At 32.2% G+C, this 22,552-nt stretch overlaps 2 protein-coding genes and 1 pseudogene across 2 annotated transcripts in view; 1 reads left to right on the top strand and 2 right to left on the bottom strand.

Annotated features, from left to right (window-relative positions):
- Positions 1-2,313: 2,313 nt before the first annotated feature.
- On the top strand, positions 2,314-3,349 carry LOC128201258 (uncharacterized; annotated as a pseudogene).
- Positions 3,350-7,519: 4,170 nt separating this feature from the next.
- On the bottom strand, positions 7,520-18,912 carry LOC113522497 (uncharacterized). Its single transcript, XM_026908196.3, has 2 exons — positions 18,893-18,912; positions 7,520-8,740 (listed from the first exon to the last, which is right to left on the bottom strand). The coding sequence occupies exon 2, from the start codon at positions 8,579-8,581 to the stop codon at positions 7,676-7,678; it is 906 nt and encodes a 301-aa protein (XP_026763997.2). The 5' UTR covers positions 8,582-8,740; positions 18,893-18,912; the 3' UTR covers positions 7,520-7,675.
- The window catches only part of LOC113522598 (uncharacterized), a 407,257-nt gene continuing 395,534 nt past the window's right edge, over positions 10,830-22,552 (bottom strand). Inside the window, exon 18 of the mRNA XM_026908337.3 lies at positions 10,830-10,907. Coding sequence (XP_026764138.2) covers positions 10,845-10,907 — 63 coding nt within the window. The 3' untranslated portion in view covers positions 10,830-10,844. The remainder of the gene's footprint in view (positions 10,908-22,552) is intronic.

The following is a 22,552-nucleotide window of genomic DNA, read 5'->3' as shown; positions in this document are numbered from 1 at the left end:
TTCTCAGTAACCACAACTGAAAGTACTATAAAATGAAGCTAGAATTTCACTCAATTTAACTTCAACATTAAATAAGTCAAACTTAGCAGTCCCTTACTAAATTGCTTTTCAAAACTAACGATAATAACCCTAGCATTTACAGTAACCAAAACGACTTTGCCGTTGATTGGATATGGTTAATGGAAACGCCACCTTTTTGCGTTGATAATAGATGTTAATTTAGGAAGAGGTATGTTTGTACCCAACTGGAGTTTGTTAAATGCATACTTACTGACCCTTTTGCACCCATCCATGCCTTATCTTCATCAGTCTTGTGGGGAGACCACTCGTGGACTGGACAATTGAAGAGCGACCATCACTTGTTGTTTTCATGGTCAGGAATCAACTTCTACATGCTATTCTACGAAAACATTAGGTGCAATAAAAGATATAGATAGAATAATTTGTATTATACATATTTAAAACGAAATAATTAGTGTTTTTACGAGAATATTGTATTTATGTAATTGAAGATTTATCCCAAAGACATTAGGGTCGAAAAAAAAATTTATCATAGCACGATATGTGATCGCGCCATCCTGAGCGAACACAGAGAAGACGTAGTTCATGAATATAACCGACCAAAAAGAGAAAATTGTTTAATTTCTTGTACTAACACGGGATTTATTAGCATATCACATACTAGTGACCCATTCAGGCTTCGCATGGGTAGTAGAATATATATACTTTCATTTCTTGCATCAGCTCATTACGTCAATTATGAATAAGATGGGTATAATAAGTTATTCTTAAAAGATAAACATGTACTAACATGAACTGTTTGTGGACCTATAATAGAGAAATAATCTCACCATACATTGTTTTTTATATCTTAAATGGATTATTCAGCGTTTTCGTTAAAAGCTCGCAGTTGACTTGATTTCTGCCGAGCTCTTAAACAATTATCGTTATATTTTAACAAATTAATGTAAAACTATATTAAACTATATGTACAAATCTTCTTATTGAATAAAGTATTAATAGATATTGATGAAAATTGCATTAAAATGTCGCATAGTTCGAAATATTAAATTGTACAGGCAGTGGGAAGGGACTTTGTTTTATACCTTGTAGAGATTTTACCTTTACAAAATTATAAGTAACCCTTAACATACTGTTATAAAACTAAATGTATTACCTAAATTAGTGTCCATTAATATATTGTTTTAAGATAACTTCGATAAGCGTCTTTAATCTGTTAAGCAAACATACATTATAATCTGTGGGTACAGAAAGCTTGAACCTTTGATCTAATGAATTCTCTAAATTCTTTATGTATATATATGTATATGCATATATATGTATATATCTTTGTATATATTTGTTTATATATAATAGTGGGCCACCTACCCTTTGTTTTTCTTTCTTTTCTCAATGTTCTCTACCCAAAGGTTGTCTGGAAGAGATTGCTTAGCGATAAGGCCGCCTTTTGTATCATTTCTTATTATACTTCGCGCTTCGTCCTCGAGATTATTATTTGTAGAATATAAACAACATGTAGTAACGCACAAGTGACACCGCCCCTGCACTATTGTTGAGAGAGGGATTCCCCCTTTTTCCTTTTTCTTTTTATTCCCCGGTAGGTACATAGTCTACTTAGCCCGTTCATTTCATTTCCTGTTCATTCGCAATTTAGTGCTTCACCGCTCCGCACATAATACATCGCGTTGTCGTGTTAATAAAAAAAAAAAAAAAAAAAAAAGATGCCAAAAAGGAATAGTAGTGATCTCAACGACCCAACATTCAACATTACATAGTGTCGTTGTAGACCAGGTATTTATTTTCAAAACTATATCTATACACAAAAGTAATTTTTGTCTCCAGAAGAATGCAATCGAGATAGTCATATGGGCTATATCACCGCATTCAAACGAAATGGTTGACGTGCAATTCAGCGGGAATTGTACACAACAGCCGTGTTTCGATAACTTTCGTTATCGCATTTTCAAATAACACCCATAAAAGGATATAATAAATATAAATATAGAATTTCATTTTTAATAAAATATTTTTAAATAAATTATTGGCAATATATATATAAAAGAGAAGTCGTTACTTTTGATTTCAGTTATAGAGAATATTTGATTATAGGGGTGTATTGTATAAACAATAATGCTTATTGGAGACAAAAAATATTAGGTTTTAACGTATCCACGTTAACAATGTTAGTATGTACCCAGAGCCGTTATCAGGACGAACTCGACACATACTATACTTTTTTATACAATTGCATAAATTTATGCATATACACATCATATATTTATATATTATATGATGCATATGTCAGAGACGCCTCAATTAATAGCGGAATCAGTAGACTGGTTAATAGATCTTCCTGAGGAAGAGATACTAGAACCAGAGACTGTAAACCTTCCATCAGACGATGTAGATGTGATTCACGATGCGTTAACGTATCCAGACGGTAGGGAGTCTGTAGTAAAAAATAATCCGATGACGGATCAAGACGCTGGTCAAAACTGTCCAGGCCCGTCAAATGTGGAGCCTCAGTAGCTAGATACTGAGACTTTAGAAATTCTTGGAGTCGATCCAACGTGTACTAATAATTATGGTAGCGATGTCCATAAAGAATTGCCATTGCGATTTCAACACATCGCCCAAGAAGGAATTAGTAAAGAGCTTAAAAAATAATTAGTAAATAAATACCCACTACCAGCTAACTGCTTACTTGTAGTGCTCCCACAATAAATCCCGAGATAAAAAGCAGAGCTTCCAGAACTAGCTACTACGCGTGATAAAGGTATTGAGATAAAAAAGAAACCAACGGCTTCAGCCATATCTTGTTTAGGTCAAGCTATTTCAACATAGCTTAATTGTAATCAAAAAGATAAAGAACTTTTACAAAAACTTATGGATCTCAGCCGTCTAATGTGTGACATACAGCATAGCGACTCCATGACTAGACGACACTTCATTCTAAGTGCTTTAAAGAAGGATATGAAGGAATATCTTACAAACACAAAAGTTGATACCTTCTTATTTGGCTATAAATTGGCTGAAACAATAAAATCGACCGAAGCTGTTAACAAATCAGACATAGACCTAAAGGTGGTTTCTGATGGTACCAAAAACCTGCCAAGAAGAACCGACATTCTTCCTTCAAGGCTTTTAAACCGGAGAGCTCCAGCACCGGCACGCAAGCAGCCGGGCATGGGAGCGAGATTCCGTCAGCCTGCCGCAGCATGACCCTTGATTCTCCCAACGCAGCCGGCTGGGCACATAGCGACGTCGTGGGTTCCACCACCACCGCAGCCGCCGTCGCCACCTCCTCCGACACAACATCCACGTCGTCGTTACTAGATACGTATATTCCAGTTAAGTATGCAGGTCGTTTAACACACTTTTATGATCAATGGTCTATTATCACAAATGTTCACTTGATTCTTTCATGGATTAAGGGTTACAAAATAATTTTTTGGTCACCTGTTTATCAAGAATCATACAGATTCAGAAAAATATCAATATATTGATGCAATTAATAATCTTCTACAAATTGACGCTGTTTCAGAGTGTATACCTTATAAGGGCGGTTTATATCTAATATTTTTAATATAATACAAAAACTTAATGGCAAAATGAGGCTCGTATTGAATCTCAAGAGATTAAATAAATTTATCCAGACGGATCATATACGAATAATATTTATTTACGAAGAATTAGAAGATTTACGAACTGCATTAAAATTAATATCAAAAGATTTCTATATGGCAACATTAGACCTTAAAGACGCTTATTTTTTAATAAACATTCATAATGAATCTAAAAAATATATCCGATTTATTTTTGACAATAAATTATATCAATTTAATGTTTTGCCATTTAGTTTAGCTACCGCACCTTACATTTTTATTAAATTAATGAAGCCGATTACTAGACTTTTAAAAACTGGCGATTTTTTATTTACCTTATACTTAGATAATTGGTTTTTATTGGGTAATTCTTATCAACAATGCTTGACAAATATTGAGATGACTTCCAAACTACTATCTTCCTCAGGTTTTACAATTAATCAGGATAAAAGTAACCTTGAGCCTTCATTATCTTGTAAATTTATGGGAATAGTTGTAGACTCACACAGTCTACAATTAAGCTTACCATTCGAAAATAGATTACGAATTCGATCTCAATCAGAAAGTTTTTGTCAATATGAACGTATTTTAATCAGGGAATTTGCTCAACTGGTAGCTTTACTCGTGTCGGCTTGTCCAGCCATTGAGTATGGAGGATTTTGCACTAAAGATTTGGAGCGTTCAAAATTTCTTAATCTAAAAAATCATAACGATTATGATAAGTATAGGAATATACCTAGTTCCGTATATTCTGACTTTCAATGGTGATTAAATTTAAATAGAACAATTCTTCTAAGGAATTCTGATAATCTTTTTAGTGGTGTCTGTCGACCTCACAAAGCGGTAGACAAACTATTAGCCGATGGGTGAAACTGACATTAGACGAATGTGGACTGGACGTACATATTTGTACTCTCTGCGCACAGCACGCGACATGCCGCCGCGTCCCGGGCACGCTCTCTAGGTGTCAGTGTAGATACAATACTTAAATGGAGCTGCTGCGGCTGGAATGCCAACTCCACTGCTTTCGCCAAATTTTACAGTAGGCCTATGATTAATACAGATAATTCGTCCTTTGCTAAGCCGATAATTAATAATAATCAAAAATAATATTGTGTTTATCGAATTGTGTGATGATTAAAAAAGATTATGTACTATTATAGATTAATAGTAGAATAACATAATGTCGATTAATTTTTAGTTCTATTTGTTCACTTTGTAATCCAATAAAACATACAATCATAAAAGAAGTGTTTTCATTGATAATATTTTTTGGTTGGAACTCTCAAAGTCTACATGTTGTTTATATTCTACAAATAATAATCTCGAGGACGAAGCGCGAAGTATAATTAGTGATTAAACGAACTTACCCAAGTGAAGTTCTATCACAATTATACGAAGCGCTTCGTCCGAAGAGATTAGTACGTACTCCCTCCCGACCCAGTTTAATTATACCCATCAGAACTGTACCAAAAAATATTTCAATGGTCAAACATAAGTTTTAAATAATTTTTAACTCTGAACTTAATGAACAGGAAATGAAATGAACGGGCTAAGTAGACTATGTACCTACCGGGGAATAAAAAGAAAAAGGAAAAAGGGGGAATCCCTCTCTCAACAATAGTGCAGGGGCGGTGTCACTTGTGCGTTACTACATGTTGTTTATATTCTACAAATAATAATCTCTTCGGACGAAGCGCTTCGTATAATTGTGATAGAACTTCACTTGGGTAAGTTCGTTTAATCACTAATTACAGTTAAATGTATTTACTATTTTATAAATGGTGCAATAAAGTGTAAATAAATTCTAATGATCTAAGAGAAGGTATTCTGAAGTTTAACAAAGTAAGAGAGTAAAAAAAAATATTTAACATAATTTTTTTATAAGATCTATTATTTAAATTTACGAGTAAATGCAGGTTGAAATTGTATACAAACGTTCACTTAATAGAAAGTGATGAATCTTCAGATATAAATAACATTATTCCCGTGTGGTCCCGGTATAGAATAGGCTACCCCTTCCTTTCCGGACTGTGTCGTATGAGGCGACTAAGGGAGTCTAACTGCGGTTGCCAATCCGTTTGCCAAGCGTGGTAACTACTGGCAAAACTCCCTTAGGGGAATATGTTCAGCAGTGCATAGTTAAAGGATATGATGATGATGAAATAACATTACAGACATTACAGAACACATTGTGATGCTTATGATAAGCTGTCTTGTGTTATCATATCTGAGGTCCGTGATATTATTTATTTATTTATTGATTAAAAATAATTATAACATTACAACAGCAAAAGCCAAATCAATATTATAAACCTAGTGTGCTATAATAAATGTATTTAACCCGACTCTAGATATTCCTGAGCCGCTTCTAATATCTTTGGCAAGCTATTACTAAATATATCAATGATGTTTATAATATTATTTAAAAACCGTACTGCGTGAGTTATGTCTCTGTACCCTGTAATCTCACTGCTATATTGCTTCTTCAAATGGAAACAATCAAACGACCACACTATGCCAGTAGGAACATGAGTAGAATATCTATTTTACTCTTGTTTTGTACAAAATCACTTTTTTACTTTATCCGAGCAGTAAGTACTTTATATTATTCTCAATTTCGTGTATAATATAGTATATGTCATATATGTGTAAGTATATTTGTTATTCATAGATATTTATTCGTTTATATATGTAATTTTAATATATATGTATATCAATAATTAGTAGTACCGCATTCGAGTATTCTGACACTTCCCTATGGTTGACTGGGAGAGAATGCTTTTAGCATTAAGTCTGCCATGTACACATATTTGTATTTTGTACTAATGAATAAATAAATAAAAATATCTCCTTCTAATGATTTTATAGACCATCAATAAGAATCATTGTTATATCAATCATTAACTGTCCTCTAGCGATTTATCGAGCAAGAATGAATGGAGATGTCGGTAGGGGCCGCCCTAGACGGACGTATGTCGACCAATTAGGCGACGTAGAGAAATGGCCAAAGAAGAATAAAGAATGGCCAAATTAAAAGTACCCGTAACCGGCGAGCGTGTATGAAAAGATTGATGAATGTGGCAGAAGCGAAAGAGGTTCGTTTGAATCGAAGCATTTGGCGTTCCATTGTTTCTGTCTACCCTAATGGGAGACAGGCGTGACAGATATGTATGTATGTATGTATGTAACTGTCCTCTAATGAAGTGTAGTCCATAGGTTTTGCAAGTAGTTGCCTGGCTTGGTAGACTGGCAGTTAGGCTTTATTGGTCAAGGAATGTTGGTCATTTCTTAATCATTAAATAACAATGATTGTATCTACATATATAATATTATATGCCGTATGGTCCTGGAACAGAATGGAACCCCCTTCCTTTGTCATGGGTGTTGTAAGAGGCGACTAAGTGAAACTAATGGTTAAAGGATGGGCAGCAGTGTCCTTCTTAAAATATCACTAAAAGCCTAACTGCGGTTGCCAATTCGCTTGCCAAGCATGGCAACGACTGGCAAATCCTCCTTAATGGGGGAGGTCTATTTTCAGCAGTGAACAGTTAAAAGCTGATATGGTGATGATGATGAATATTACATACTATTGTTAAATCTTTATATACAAAACATAATATTCTAAATGTTAGGTCAACTTACAAAATCTTTTATCTACACTGTAATACATATTATAAAGAGGAAAAACATGCTTATTTGTTTGCAATGAACTTTAAATAAAAAAAATAGTTATATGATTTTAAAAAATTTTCACTTACAGAAAGCTACATTATTAGCGAGTAACGTTGAGCGAAGTTTATTAAAAAAAAAAGATGAAGTGTAAAAATATATTTCTAAAATTTGTTAACAGAGCTTTTTTTTAAAGATTTAAATAAATAAAAGAAACAATATAAAAACATATAACTTATATATTTTTTTCTAACCCTATTTACAACAGAAATAAATAAATGTGTAAAAATAAGGAAGCAACTACCTATTTGGAATGTATCTTTGGCTATTGAATAAATAGTTATTAAACCTAATACCTATATTGTTATTAAGAAACTTTAATTAATAGGCGGACGTACTTTTTGGGCAAAACTGCCAACAATATTTCCAGGTGGGTAATAATTCCCTACTACGTAAATTTGACCTTCTTTGGACCTCGCCATACCGACACCGATCTCTTGTGTATCCTCCCAGATAACCTGAGTAAAATGACCCGTTCCTAAATTGGTAGGTTCTTTGCCAAATTTATGATCTTTTATTTCACTGTACCATTTGTCTACGGGATCCTTTCCAGTTATTTCAAAGTTTGGATTAGAAGACCAAGCGTAAAATATATTCTCACCGTACTCGTCTTGGTCCCTGTGTTCCATTTTGCCTTTCTTTACCAGTGTTTTGGCCCACTCTTCCGCGTATTTGCATAGCTTCTTATTCAATTTCACAGGTGGTACGCCATGATTTTTCCTATACTCATTATGCGCTTTCAGAAACTCTTCTTCGAATTTCTCTCCAGATATGGACGTCGATTTAAATTTGTTCACCAAATCTGATGCTATTTCACTGATATTCTTACTATTTCGCTGTGGAGGAGATGTAGCTGGTACATTATTGTTCGATCCTTTGGGTGCTTCAGAATTATTTGTTTTTCTAAACTGTAAAGCGCCGGGCGGTGGTACGTTTTTAGCAAATTGATTACTGAAATTGCCTGGTGGATGATAGTGGGCGACAACATACAGCTTACCAGACTTGCTCTTGGCACTTCCTATACCCAATTCTTTGGTAGTCTTCCAGACTATTTGTGTGAAATGACCGCATTTTAATACTTCCGGTTCTCTACCAAATGAGAATTGACTGATTTCACTGTACCATCTGTCCACACAATCTCTGGCTTTTATTTTTGTGTTCGTATCAGTTGTCCAGCCACAATAGATGTTTTCGCCGTAGTTTTTATTGTGGCTGTATTCCATTTGGTCTCTTTTCGCTAACTCTTCAGCCCATTTTTGGCTGACCTTACTGATTTCTTTGTTCAAAATGAGAGGTTCCACGCCATGTTCTCGTCGATACTCGTTGTGTACTTCGAGTGCCTCGTTTTCGAAGTCACTGGATTTGGAACCGAAGAGTTTGCTCTGTAATAAAGAATAAACCAATTATTGAAATACTCACCAAAAACAAATTTGACAAATACATAATACTAATTAGATAAATAGATAAAAAAAAATATTTGTATCAATAAAAACAATAATAAACTAAAAGGAAATAATAAAACATGGTAAATAATACTGATAAATTGATTAAAAGCTAAAATTAGTTGTTATTTTTTGTATGTTGGTACTTAGTCATACTATATACTCATATAGTATCAACTTCCTTGGTCAAATACTGATTACACATGATTCATACACTTTTCAAAGTCATACATTTATGATTTAACTGTTTTGTCGAGGTTATGCTTATCTAGGTATGGTACAAAATTTACAGCATTATCAAAATTGGTATGTTCTTTTAAACCGACTTCAAAAAAGGATTCCAATTCGGTTGTATTTTTTATGTTTTTTACCTCCGTTAGTTGGAAACTGATTTGAAAAATTATTTTTTATCTACAAGGACATACTTTTAAACTTGTCCTGTAAACATTTTATCAAAATCTGTTCAGTAATTTAATTTTTAAACTAAAACAATTGGTTTTATCGCAATTGACGTTGGGTTTTTTGTTGAAAAAAAATCTAATTACTTTAATTGTCAGGAAGCGAATTTATGTCATTTTTCACGAAGAAAACTTTCATTAACGTAAACGTATTCTACTTTAAAAATAATATTTTGCAAATACATATAGTTATGTATTCTATTATGTTCATAGCGAGAATAACGATATTTATCATATTATTATTTGTTGTTCTTTTGACGGATCTAACATGGATTATTTGTTGATAAAAAAAAAAACAAAAATCTCATTTAAAAATAACTATTTACAATATAAACAATATTTATATACAGTATTAAGACTGTATATAGGTACATATTATTATTTGTTATAACATTGTTATATAAATAATTTTGCTTATGTAATTAATAATATTGTTTGTTATATTTTATCGAATTGGTATCTAATTCTGTAATGAGGAAGTAATAGGATACACATAAATAAATGAATCGACCTTTGTTATTTATGTGTACAGAGATGGAACCAGTTTGGCTTAATTATTTAATTCTATTTTGAAGTCGTATGAAAGAGAATAGCTTTCAATTCTGGGGTAATTAATAGCATTTACAAATTATAAATATTTATAATATATTTTTTTATAATATTCATATTATGATGAAGATAATGATGATGATGATATGAATATTATAATACATAAGTCGAACTTGCTTCCTGATTATATTATAATTTGCACCAGTTGAAGGCATATATGAGTAGGTTATTTGTGGGACCACGATCTCTATCTTAAACCACATTATCGCTTTTCATCAGGTGAGATCGTGATCATTATATATATATATATATATATAGTGTGGGTGAGGGATGGGTAGCAGAGTTCCCCCTAAAACATATCCGAAGCCTAACTGCGGTTGCCAATATGCCTGTTAAACTAGGCAACTATTAGCAAAACCCCACCAAGAAGGAGGTTTATGTTCAGCAGTGGACAGTTGAAGGCTGATATGAAAATAATGATGATAGCAATCTGACCTCTCTCTCATTCTGAATAATTTGGTCTTTTTAAGCATTTTCCATTAGTGAAGAGTTGGTAATATATTTAATTTGATGGACAAATTTTTGGTGTTGGCTATTTTCTAATTCAAGTCCTTTCGAGATATATAAGTTGAATTAGTATACCACTGAGCCATGACGATTTCTTTGAATTTATTTTCCAGTTAAACACAACATTTGCCATATCATTGTGTACCACAAACTTGAACTGAACCAATCAATCACTTGAATCCGACAAACATTATTTCAAGAGATTTCTAAAAGTAGCGTTTAAATATATTCTTTGTGAGACGAGAGATAGATAAATTGTCGAAAAGATGGATCACCATATATATCATAATCATATCAGCCGTTAACTGTCCTTTGCTGAGCATTTGCCAGTAGTTGCCACCCTTGGCAGTTGGTCACCCAAGTTAACCCTTGGCGATGTTAAAAAAAGAACGCTGCTACCCATCTCTCGATTATTAAATTTTCTTAGTCGCCTCTTACGACATACACGGGAAAGGAAGGGGTGGCCCGTTCTATGCCGGAACTGTACGAAAATATAGCGAATAGATGGAAAGATACTGTTTATTGATTTCGCTAAAAGATTACAGCTGTAAACTTAGTAAAAATACAAAAAAGATATTATAAAAAAGTTCAAACTGAGAAAACAATGAGTGGCCTTGTCCTTAAAAAAGATTTCGTCCAAGCAAACTTTGGATATAGAAGAATAGTAGGGAAGAGTCAGGTGCAGTGTAATATAGTAGATTTATTAGATTTTATCTCAATAACTAATAATATTGGACAGGGAATTCGCAACCATGGTTACATATAGCGCGGATTCAGAAGAACTTCTTTCAGCGGACATTCAGGTTATGGGATGAGCTCCCTGCCGAAATTTTCTCAAGAAATTACAGCATGACACTCTTCAAAAAGTTTTTATTGCACAAAAAAACACTTACTTCAATTGTGGTAAAACCAGTTAGTTTGATTTAAAAATTAAACCATTGAATCGAATTTGATAAAATTTCTATCGAACTAATCTGAAAGTATTTTTCTTGGAAGGGAAAAAAGTATTTCTTAAATCGATTTATAAAACACAAAAAATACGACTGAATTGAGAAACCTCCTCCTTTTTTTGAAGTCAGTTGAAAAAAGGGTACAGAACAAGGTTTAGGTTCAGAAACTATTTAGCATCAGGTTCGTCGTATGCTTGTTTGCCAATAGTTATTAAAAAAATAAAATAATTGCCTCCTTTTTTTAGACGTTGTTTTAATAATGGTTTACTTCTCGTTATTGAGAGTTTCGTTTGATGGGAATCATCAATTTTGTTAATTGCGTCAATTCGCTATACTTTCCCATGGCCGCCGGGTTAGTTATTAAGCCAATTGTGTCAAGGAACATCACTATATGTTTAGTACGCGTGTGATGGATCTTGTTACAAGAATTCATAAAATCTTGTAAATGTAGGTTTCTTAGTAATTAATTTTTGTATGTTTTTGAATGCGTAAATTGGGATATTAACCATTTTATGTGATAATGTTAAAAAAAGATGCTTGAGACATTCGAAATGTAGATAAAGTGTAGAACAGAAAGCTGAAAATGCTGGGCTACCTTATACGACATGACGATTTTTTAAAGAGCATACTACTCGTAGAAGGAAAAATTGTTGTAGTCCACTATTTACGGAGGAAGGAGAAGACCAAGGAACTAACTACATAAGACAGATATAGGAAACACTAGGTCACTCATGTCGTATAGGGAAGTCAAAGATATGGCCTGAAATAGAGCTGGCTGGAATAGAATACATGAATTGATTGCATTGACAAGAGGATACTTTTAAATATAAAAAATGTGTTAATTTAGACTTATTTGACTATCTGTGCCATTAATTTTCGTCGTTAAACGATAGTCTGTTCCCAAGGAATTTATTGAAAATGTAAACAAATGAATAATTGACTCTACCACAGTCAGTTAATATTCAATTTCAAATATAAAATTAATTAATCGATTGAATGAATATGGTTAAACTTTAAAAAAATTAAGAAAAATGGTGTTTTTTGTGGTTCTTGTCAAGTTTTGTTCATGTTTATTAGGTGGTGTTATTATGATTAACTGTCAAAATATCAGTGCATGAGAAGAGAAATCCAAATAATACCCTATTTCGCCAGCATGATAATAACGACCTATAAGGTGAGACCCATAGCCAGTGGGACGCTAATGGGGTGTTGGGAATGAATATGAATTATGTAAATGCCATATTTGACAGAGTACGTGAGAAATATTTTACTCCAAATATTCAATATCATTTTGCAAGTATTTAGAAGTGTTATTACATTTATTTTAAATGGAATTTAACAGCCCAATTGCTAGCAATATACTTTATCAGGTCGACCTTAAACCGGTGCCCCCTGAAATCATCACGAATGAATTAATAAAAACTCTATTATTCTCTGAAAAGAATGATACAGATTATAAAGATTTACATTATATACACAAATAAAATGAATAATTAATTACATAAATTTAATTTTATAAAAGCAAGTTAAAGAGGCAACAATGGGCGGCCTTATCGGTAAATAGCGATCTCTTCCTTAGCATGGAGAGGAATAATTAAATTTTTGCCTGGTTAAGGCGTAACAGAAAAATGAATAAACTGAAAAGGGCGAAAAAAGGGATTAAAGATAAATAATTAATTCTTGTAGAATTTATCACGATAGGTTAAACGACCTGCTTTCATCTTCACTTATCATCTCTCACCGGTACCTCGCCAGTGTATACCAATAAAACAGACGGGGTTATCATTCCATTTTCATCCATTAATAGTAACACATTATTAGTCATACAGTCCATCCATTTCTTTAATATCTTCCTCTAATACCCGTTTATATTCATACATAACACTTTTGTTAAAATATTCTCTTCACATCTCCATATTATGTGTTCATCACCCATCACTGTTCATGTATCACTGGCGCTACTTTCAAATTTCCTCTGATGTACTCATTCTTAATCTTGTCCAGTCCAGTCACACCGTATATCCCATCTCAACATTCTCATTTTAGCTATATACAGTCTTCTTTCATCCATATTTGCTGGTCGATTTCTCATCCCTACAAGAATGCAGGGCGTATCTAACTCTTGTTATCAAATCTCTTGTTAAAAATATTTACTCATATAAATTTCAATCAACGTTAAATATTTAAGAATAGGTATTTATAATTGATATTATGCAGTTATCGAGGAAAAATACGTAAAAGACGTCAATGTAAAAATTTAAAGATTTAGTTCCTTGTATATGTATAATTCATTTTGATAAGATATTTTGTATTAGTTTTCGATAACGGTAACTGATTATAATGGAATAATAAATACCATATAAAAATGTATGTGGCTGTATGAGAGATGTGTTATTTATTAAATAAACTAGCGATTTTAAATACTAGTATTTACAGCTAGCGATTTGCCCCGAATTTGCACGAATATTTAGATAAATAGAAAGAGAAAATTAGTATTTACCAAGGAGATTTTGTATAAAAGTAGTTTGCTTGAGTACCTCTGCCCCCTTCGTGTTTTTACCGTGAAGCAGTTGTATTTGCATGGCTGTGTTTCGATTTGAAGATAGGGATTTGGCAGTAAATTTACGTGGTACAGAGGCATAACACCTTAGTCCTCAGGAATGACAACGCTTGGGGGGTATAATGGGCGAAACAGTATATTCTGTTATGCCCATGGTACTGTTCATCTCTATAGGCAACGGTTACTACTTTTCATCTGGTAGGCCGTCAGCTTATTTGCCATTTTAAGTTGCATAAAAAATATATTAGCTTTAATAGGTAAAGTATTGATACCTTGAGTTATATTTTTATAATTTTCGTGGAGTTCTCTAATTTTGATGATGTAGTTTTCCATAAGTAAATCTTTATTATAAGTAAGTCTTTAACATTAGTTGAGCAGTTTTAAAGCTTATCAGTTACAAACAAACATACATAAATCAAATCTTTCCTCTTTATCTATCTAGTGTATAAATAGTATACACTAGATATAGATTTTTTTATGCCACGTTAAATAAGCTGACCCATCTGATAGTAGTAGTAACCGTCGCCTATAGACATGAGCTAAAAATGTTTTACAGTAGCGAAAATATTTCAAACATTTTTAACCGCGAATCCGTCTACATGACCGTGATATATCGATTGATCGGAATAAAAAGAAGCCCACGTACAAATACTACGTGTGCTGTATATTAAATTTCAGGACAATTGGTTGAATTGTTAAGAAACCAGGAGTTAATAAACAAAGATATATATATGCCCAAGCAAAAGACTTTTGTACAGTCTCCCTGTGATACTTATAATATATTATTAGTAAGCTAAAGATATAATACATACAATAATTTTGCTTCGTAAAAAACGGTAATAACGGTTCGATATTAAAAACCGGCATGCCTGTATGGTCCCGGTATAGAATAGATCACCCCTTCCTTTCCCGTGAGTGTCGTAAGCGACTAAGTGAATGCGAGGGATGGGCTGCGTCCCTCTTAAAACATCTCCAAAGCCTAACTGCGGTTGCTAATTCGCCTGACAAGCGTAGCATCTACTGGCAAACCCCCAAACAGGAGAGGCTTATGGTCAACGATAGATAGTTAAAGGCCGATATGAAGATATTAAAACAAGAACAACACGGCAGTAAAACCCTATTAATTTGAAGGCATTGTAATTGATAATATATTATCTATTATACTGACCATATTTCCTGTTTAGGTGATAATTGACACAACAATGAACAGGGAATATTGAGTAAATCAAATATCAAATAATGAATGTTCAAGACACTGCCATTATTCTAGTCTTCTCATGACCATCTGATTCGATGTAACTTCTTTAAAACGGGAAAATGAGTAAAAAGTGGCAGTTTTGTTTTCTATATTCGTAAGAATTATATTGAATACTGAATTAATGAATGAACATATTAAAATAAATTCATTATTGGCAAAGATATCGCGTAACGTATTCGATCCTACTTTTGAAGTCACTTAAAAATATAGAGGTAGAATTAATCTATCTTTATTTATAGCCGACTTTAAAAGGAAGGCGATTTTCAGTTCGGTAAATTTTTTTATGTATGTTACCTCGTACTCGTAGCTCCGTTAATTGTAAACCGATTTAGAAAATTGTAATATCTGAAATGGTAAACATACATACAGAATACTCTCAGACAATTTTTATGAAAATCAGTTTAATAGTTTATAAATCAAAATAACTGTATGATTTTGTCACCTACAGCATAGGGTTCTTCAAAAGGAAGAAAGATGTTTCTTTAGAGTCGGCAACGCATGCGTAATACCTCTGGTATTAAAAAAAAAAAAAAAGCGTCGCCTATAGATATGAGCAGTACCATGGACATAACAGAGTATACTGTTTCGCCCATGATACCCCCCATGTGTTGCCATTCCTGAGTACTCAGGTGTTATTCCTCTGTACCCAGTAAATTCACGCCATATTTCACCCTTCAAACCGAAACACAGCCATGCAAACAACTGCTTCACGGTTGAAACACGAATGGAACAGAGGTACCCAAGCAATCGACTTTTGTACAAAGTCTCCGTCTGGTTTTGTTTGTGGAACACAATCTTAATTATTGATATAAGGTAATTCAAGGTAATGTGGCAACTATATAATTAGTCTTCAAGGTAACCAGTTAATCTATTTACCTAATAGAAATAGTAAAATCTTATCATACCCTTATCTGCTGGTCTATATTTGTAGAAATAATTATAGCAATAAAGCTTTTGCAGCAATAACACGATTAATTGTTTTCTATGATGATGGTATATATTTCCATTAACTATGATCAATGAAATCATGGTACAAGGCCTATATTACATACCTGTTAGATTTTTTTTTTGATGGGTGAAAATAGTATGGTCACTCCGCCTGCGCTAACGGGATACGCTGGCGGAGCACCAGTGAAGAGTGATAGATGAGAATGAAAACAGGCCAGTTAGCTCATCGTGATGAATTTCATCAGGAATTAACCATGATAGTTTCCAGGGGGAACCGCGAGGAGGTCGACCTGGCTGGGTGTATTGCTAGCAATGGGATTCTCAGTCTACATTACTAACGATTCCTTTCCCCCTACATGTTAGGTTTTGTCCGTGACTTTGTCTATGCGTCCTGTTTGGAAAACTATGTATGTAAGTTTCAAAATGATTGGTTGAGTTATTCAAGTTCTAATATGTAACAAATTTACTTTCATATTTATTATATTAATAGGGATTTATTTATCTTTATATAGTATAAAACAAAGTCGCCACCTGCCGTTTCAACGCGTAAATCTTTTAAAAGACGCAATGGATTTTAGTGAGATTTTCATCAATAGATAGAATGATTCAAGAGGAAGGTTTATATGTATAACTTAATATTGTATGTAAATTTATTGAAAAATAATAATAATTGTTGAGTTTAAGATGTCGGAAGAAATTAAGTCGATTCAGAGATCTACAATCAAAAATTAAAACGCTGCCTTATCCATTTTAGTTATGCTGGAATTGTTTTACTTTTATAGGTCTACAAAAAGTATAGGATGGCGTATGTCTGTCTTTTAAGGACAGCCTACCATATCCGTCTAGTCTCTACTCGATGCAACAAACTTGTATAAAAAATGTAAGCATATAATTCTCTACTACCCGTGGAAAGCCGGAGTGAGTCGCTAGTACAGATTGAAATCAAAATCATTACCATGCATTTATTTATTTATTTAACTCTTTATTACATCATAAATAAAAATATACAATGACAAGTTCAGCACCAAACTGCGGACTAAATTTTTTCAGATAAAATAGAATCTTCCAAATCGGTTTACAACTGATGGAGTTATGACGTATATATAAAAAAAAATCGAATTGAGAACCTTTTTCTGTTTAAATTCGGTTTAAAACAAGAAGCATTAATTTAAAAAGTTTGTTATTTTTCTATGTTTGTTTCTTTTTGGTTAAAGAAATAAAGTGGTAGAATATTTCTTTAGAAATTGTTAATAGCATATAGACGAAATTTGGCCGCTAATAAAAAAAAATATTGCTAATTTATCGAAATAGATGAATTTTAATGGATGTTATAATAACGGATTGTGTTCTAAAGAACTCAATATGATGCCTACAGCTACCTTTCACCATCGCACCGCTCGCTATCGCTAGAATGGTCATATGGAAAAAACAAAAAAATAATATAGTTTCCGCAACAGTAACATTATAGAAAAAAATATACATGTGTGTGTCAAATATAAATCGATGCAGTTACTTTAGTTTTTTAATCAAAATAACTGGTTTTGTCAGATTTAAATCGGATTTTTTATTGAACACAATCTTAAATAATACTTCCACTATATAAAAATATATATTGATCGCGTATATACGTACTGTCGTCCAAAAAACACATCAAAGGATCGATATATATATATATATATATATATATATATATATATATATATATATATATATATATATATATATATATATATATATATATATATATATATATATATCAACATTTGAACGAATAAATTGATAATGTTTTTTTTATCACAAATCAAATTAATGGCAGAAGGTATTTATGGAATTTAATTTATTTATTGTACTTTTATTTTTTTAATTTTAAATGGCCTTTAAAATGTTTCATTTCTTTTTTAAAAGCAAATGAGTTCTAAGTGATATTACAATAATGTCAATCTTTATAAAAACGTAAACATAGAAAATATTCGTAAAATATTGTACATTTTTGTGTTTATTTTAAGAGAATGAAATTGAATGAATTGCTTTCTAATGAATATCTACACTTATAGACTTATGGAGACTTTGTACAAAAGTCGTTTGCTTGGGCACCTCTGCCTCATTCGTGTTTCTATCATGAAGCAGTTGTGTTTACATGGCTGTGTTTCGGTTTGAAGGGTGGGATATGACAGTGAATTGACAGGGTACAGAGGAATAACAACCGAGTCCTCAGGAATGGCTACGTATGGGGGTATAGGCGAATACATACATAGACAAAACAGTTAACTGTCCACTGCTGAACATAGGCCTCCCCCATGATAAGGGAGTTTTGGTAGTAAGTGCCACATTTGTCAGGCGAGTTGACAGTTGCAGTTATATTTTGGTGAGGTTTTTAAATGGACGCTGGTGTTCATCCCTCCACCATTAAGTTCCCTTAGTCGCCTTTTAAGACATCCACAGAAAAGAAAGGGGCATCCCATTCTACGCTGGGACCACACAGCTACTGTGACATAAATTATACAAAAGTTATATGTGTATATTACCGTTGAGACAGATTAAATTAATTTAAAATATTCGTATATTATTAATCCTTTTTTTTTTTTATAAATTTTTATGCAACTTATAATGGCAAACATGCTGACGGTCCGCTTAATAGAACGTGGTAAGCGTCACGTATAGACATGAATAGTACCATAGACATAGCAGACTGCACTATGTCAAATTTAAATTCAAATTTCGAACATATGATAATAGGTATATAGTTAATTCTCACATTATTCGTTATATTAATAAAAAAAAAAATGTACATAAAAATCTTACAATTTTACCAGCACTATTCACAAATCGTTTAATTTAAATTCATACAGCCACAGATTAAATAATCACTAAAGAAGTTCAAACAACTATTTACCATAATTCCCACTGCTCCCCACGATCAGTCCAATAAAAATTTGTAACGCGTCCCTTACTCGCCGTGTCACTTATGATCCTGACCAATTTGTGTGTCCTACTTGTTTATTATCCTCGCGTTTATGCGATTGTACTGTTATATAGCTATGTTATCTGTATATCAGTCTGTCCCACTCCAATTCGAAGTGAAAAACTGAGCGCGATAGCGATTCGATACAAAATGTCAGTTTTGATAACGTAGATATTACAATAGTATAGAATAAACTAATGTACAATATAAAATTTCATTAATTTTTTGCCTGTGGATTTCAGAAGTAGGAAACCAATTAAATAGATCACTTCAAGATGGCATAATGAGATGAAACATACACCACTTTTGAAGATAAATCTTTAGAAATACAACTGTGAAAACTACATCTAAATCGGTGCAGTAGTTTTGTGTAATTTTGAAATTAACGTACAGCTAGATGAACAAACAAAATTTTTTAAAAATTATTGTATTCGCATCTGTTTGTCTTATGAAGACCCCCCTCAAGTAATTTTTTCTTAAATATCCCCCAAATCAACAACAACAAATTAAAATTTTATTATATTACTAAGACTTGTAGTTTTTTCGTCAAATAACTTTAATTAAGTGATTCGAAGTGTCGTATTTAAAAAGAGTATCGTGAATTAGTGACTCGTAACTTAGGTCAATTTATGTTATTTGTAAGTATGTAATTACAATTGTAGTATATATAGTAGTTTAATTGTCAATGATATTAAAAAATATTTGTAACAATTTAAATAATCGAAAACTTCCTATAAATGTATAATCAGACAGATGGTGCATATTCGACAATGACATATTTAATTTACTAAAATACTCAATTTGTAGGCGAAAATATTACAACGAAATAGTCCCGATAAATTTGTTAATTGTTTTTTTTAATCTTAAGTTTAAATAAATATCATCAAACGGTTTTGAATTTAGAATTTACTTCATTAACTATGTTTCTATAATCAAAAAAAATTTTTTTTTAAATAACGTACAATTTGCGATTATTATACTAATGGTATTAGACAATTATTAATACAGTATTTTAATCTATCTTAAATTTTATAATTATCTAATTAAAAAAATAGTTAAAATACGTACCAAGCAATTCATAATGTATTCAAATTAATTATCAAGGCCACAAAAAATATAATACACCATTACTATAACAGCACTAAAAAACTCTTTACCATACACCTGTCTAATGGCGTACTGTTGCAGTGCAAACAAATGAATGGTGAGTAACTGATTTTTTACTATACGTTACCGTTATACACGAGGTGAATGGGCACGACGGGAACAAAGCGATCGCGAAATGAAATCGCAAAAAGGCAAAAGTCACGGAGTTTGATAGCGCGCGTGTCAAATTGTGATCACAGTGTATGTGTTACGAGCAGTAGTATTTTTAATTTACTAACAAGCCCTTCCCTCACGTTGGCTTCTAATATGTTCGGTAAAATAGGGACATTAAATATTTTTAATACGTCTCTAATATAAATTATGCATAATTAATATTTTAGAATATAATATAATAATGTATATATTGAGTTAAATTACTGATTATAGAAAAAATTATTAAAATCGGTTCTGTATTGACAAAAATATCGTCTAAATCTAAATTTAGTACATTTTCAATCGACTTCAAAAGGAAGGAGTGGCTCAATTCGGTTGTATTTCTCTTACTATTTTTGTTACCTCGTAACTTCGTCAGTTGTAAACCCACTTGGAAAATTATTTTAAAACTGACGGTTATCTGACTGGACATACTTATAGACTGATCTCTTAGAAATTTCGTCAAAATATGTAGTGGTAATTTAGTTTTAAAATAAAAATAACTGGTTTTGTTACAATTGAAGTTTGGTTTTTTTGTGGACTACATTCTTAACTATTTATGTATGGGCACGTGATGCGCAGGAATGAGGAGCATAATTATTTTAAAAAAAGTATTAAGAATGAAAGTAGATGGCTATAAGAGGAGAGGAAGATCTAAAAAGACATGGATGGATTGTATGGTACGATATGGCCAAAATGGGAGTAAATGCGGAAATGACTGGGAATAGAAAAGAATGGAAGAGGAAAACTTATTACGCCGACCCCAAATGATAGTTGGGATAAGGGTAGGAAGAAGAAGAAGAAGATTCTTAACTATTTAGATTTTGCATATTCGACATTTTAAATATTTGAGCGATATAATTAAGCGACTTGAATAAGAGGAATATTATTAATTAGTTTATTGTTTGAAAACAAATGTTTAAGCCTTTCGAATGGGTACAATGGGAACAAAGCAATCGCAAAACAAAATTGCAAATGAGTTAACAATTAAGATTAGAACAGAGAAGAAGAAGAAGAATGGTCCATTTATTGTATCTATCTGTTCGTTATATTTTTATTTGTATAGATACAGTAACCTAGATGTAATGTAGTATGTTATATTATTGATAATTAAATTAACAGAATGCAGTAAACAATTCCACTGAACTCAAATTATTATTTTTTGATCAATAAATATTTGCTAGTAGCCTTTGATTAATATATTTATTTACTAGGCGTATCCCGCAGCGTTGCCCGCTTTTAGCTATGTAGTTCCCGTATATCATTCACATTGGAACCCTTCATGAATCTGGTTTTATATTGTATTATATACTTAAATGATAATTACATACCTAACACCTTCATAAAGTTTCAGCCAATCAGTTGAATTTTTGATTGCTTATTTTATAGCATTTTATATGTGATTTTTTAGATTGATATGTTTTTTTATTTATGAACCGATTTAAATAAAACAAACACAATGTTAAGTGGAGCAAACCGCAACGCATCAGTGAAAATAGCATTCAAATTAGTTAAGCCGTTTCTGAGTTTAACGTGCACAAACATACTGACAATCAGACAAACAGACAAAGCGTTATATATCTTCTATGTACAGACAGTGATCAATTACGATTTTATTATATTTATTTATTTAAGACAGCCAATGCAGTTTACACAAATGAAGGAAACACAAAAAGAAATACTGTTATTAATATACAATTATCTACATACATAATACGGTCCGCAACAATACATTTTTCTGTAGCGGTTTAAAATTGGACTACTGTCACAGTTTAAACTGTGTCATTTATATTTCTACGTACCGCAATCGGATGTACAAAGCAGTTAATGAGTTTAGCCATTGACATGTTTTCTTGAATAGAAAATTATTGTTTTACTCATATTTGTTATGAGAGGGATCATGAACATGTGACCTAGTGGTTTACTAATCTAATTTTCTAAACAAAGGTCTTGAGTTCGAATCTTGTCAATTTGTAGGTATGAATTTAAAATTACGATTAAATCTCCGGTGATAGAAAATGCATTTGACACAAGATTTCGCATTCTAAATTCAAATATTTTAATTCGACTATTTTCGAGAACTGTCTCGGCCGCGGAGTTGCCATTTATGAAGTAGGCGGTGCATTTTCTTTTGTTTAAAATAAGAACAGAAAATTACTGGTAAAATAAGTTTATTATAGTTAAGATCGTGGATTGTTTTT

The sequence above is a fragment of the Galleria mellonella genome, unplaced genomic scaffold (genome assembly GCF_026898425.1).
Source record: "Galleria mellonella isolate WM207_F2 unplaced genomic scaffold, CSIRO_AGI_GalMel_v1 utg38, whole genome shotgun sequence".
NCBI classification, from domain to species: domain Eukaryota; kingdom Metazoa; phylum Arthropoda; class Insecta; order Lepidoptera; family Pyralidae; genus Galleria; species Galleria mellonella.
The sequence above is the reverse complement of the archived record's forward strand: the minus strand, read 5'-3'. Positions and strand labels throughout refer to the sequence as shown.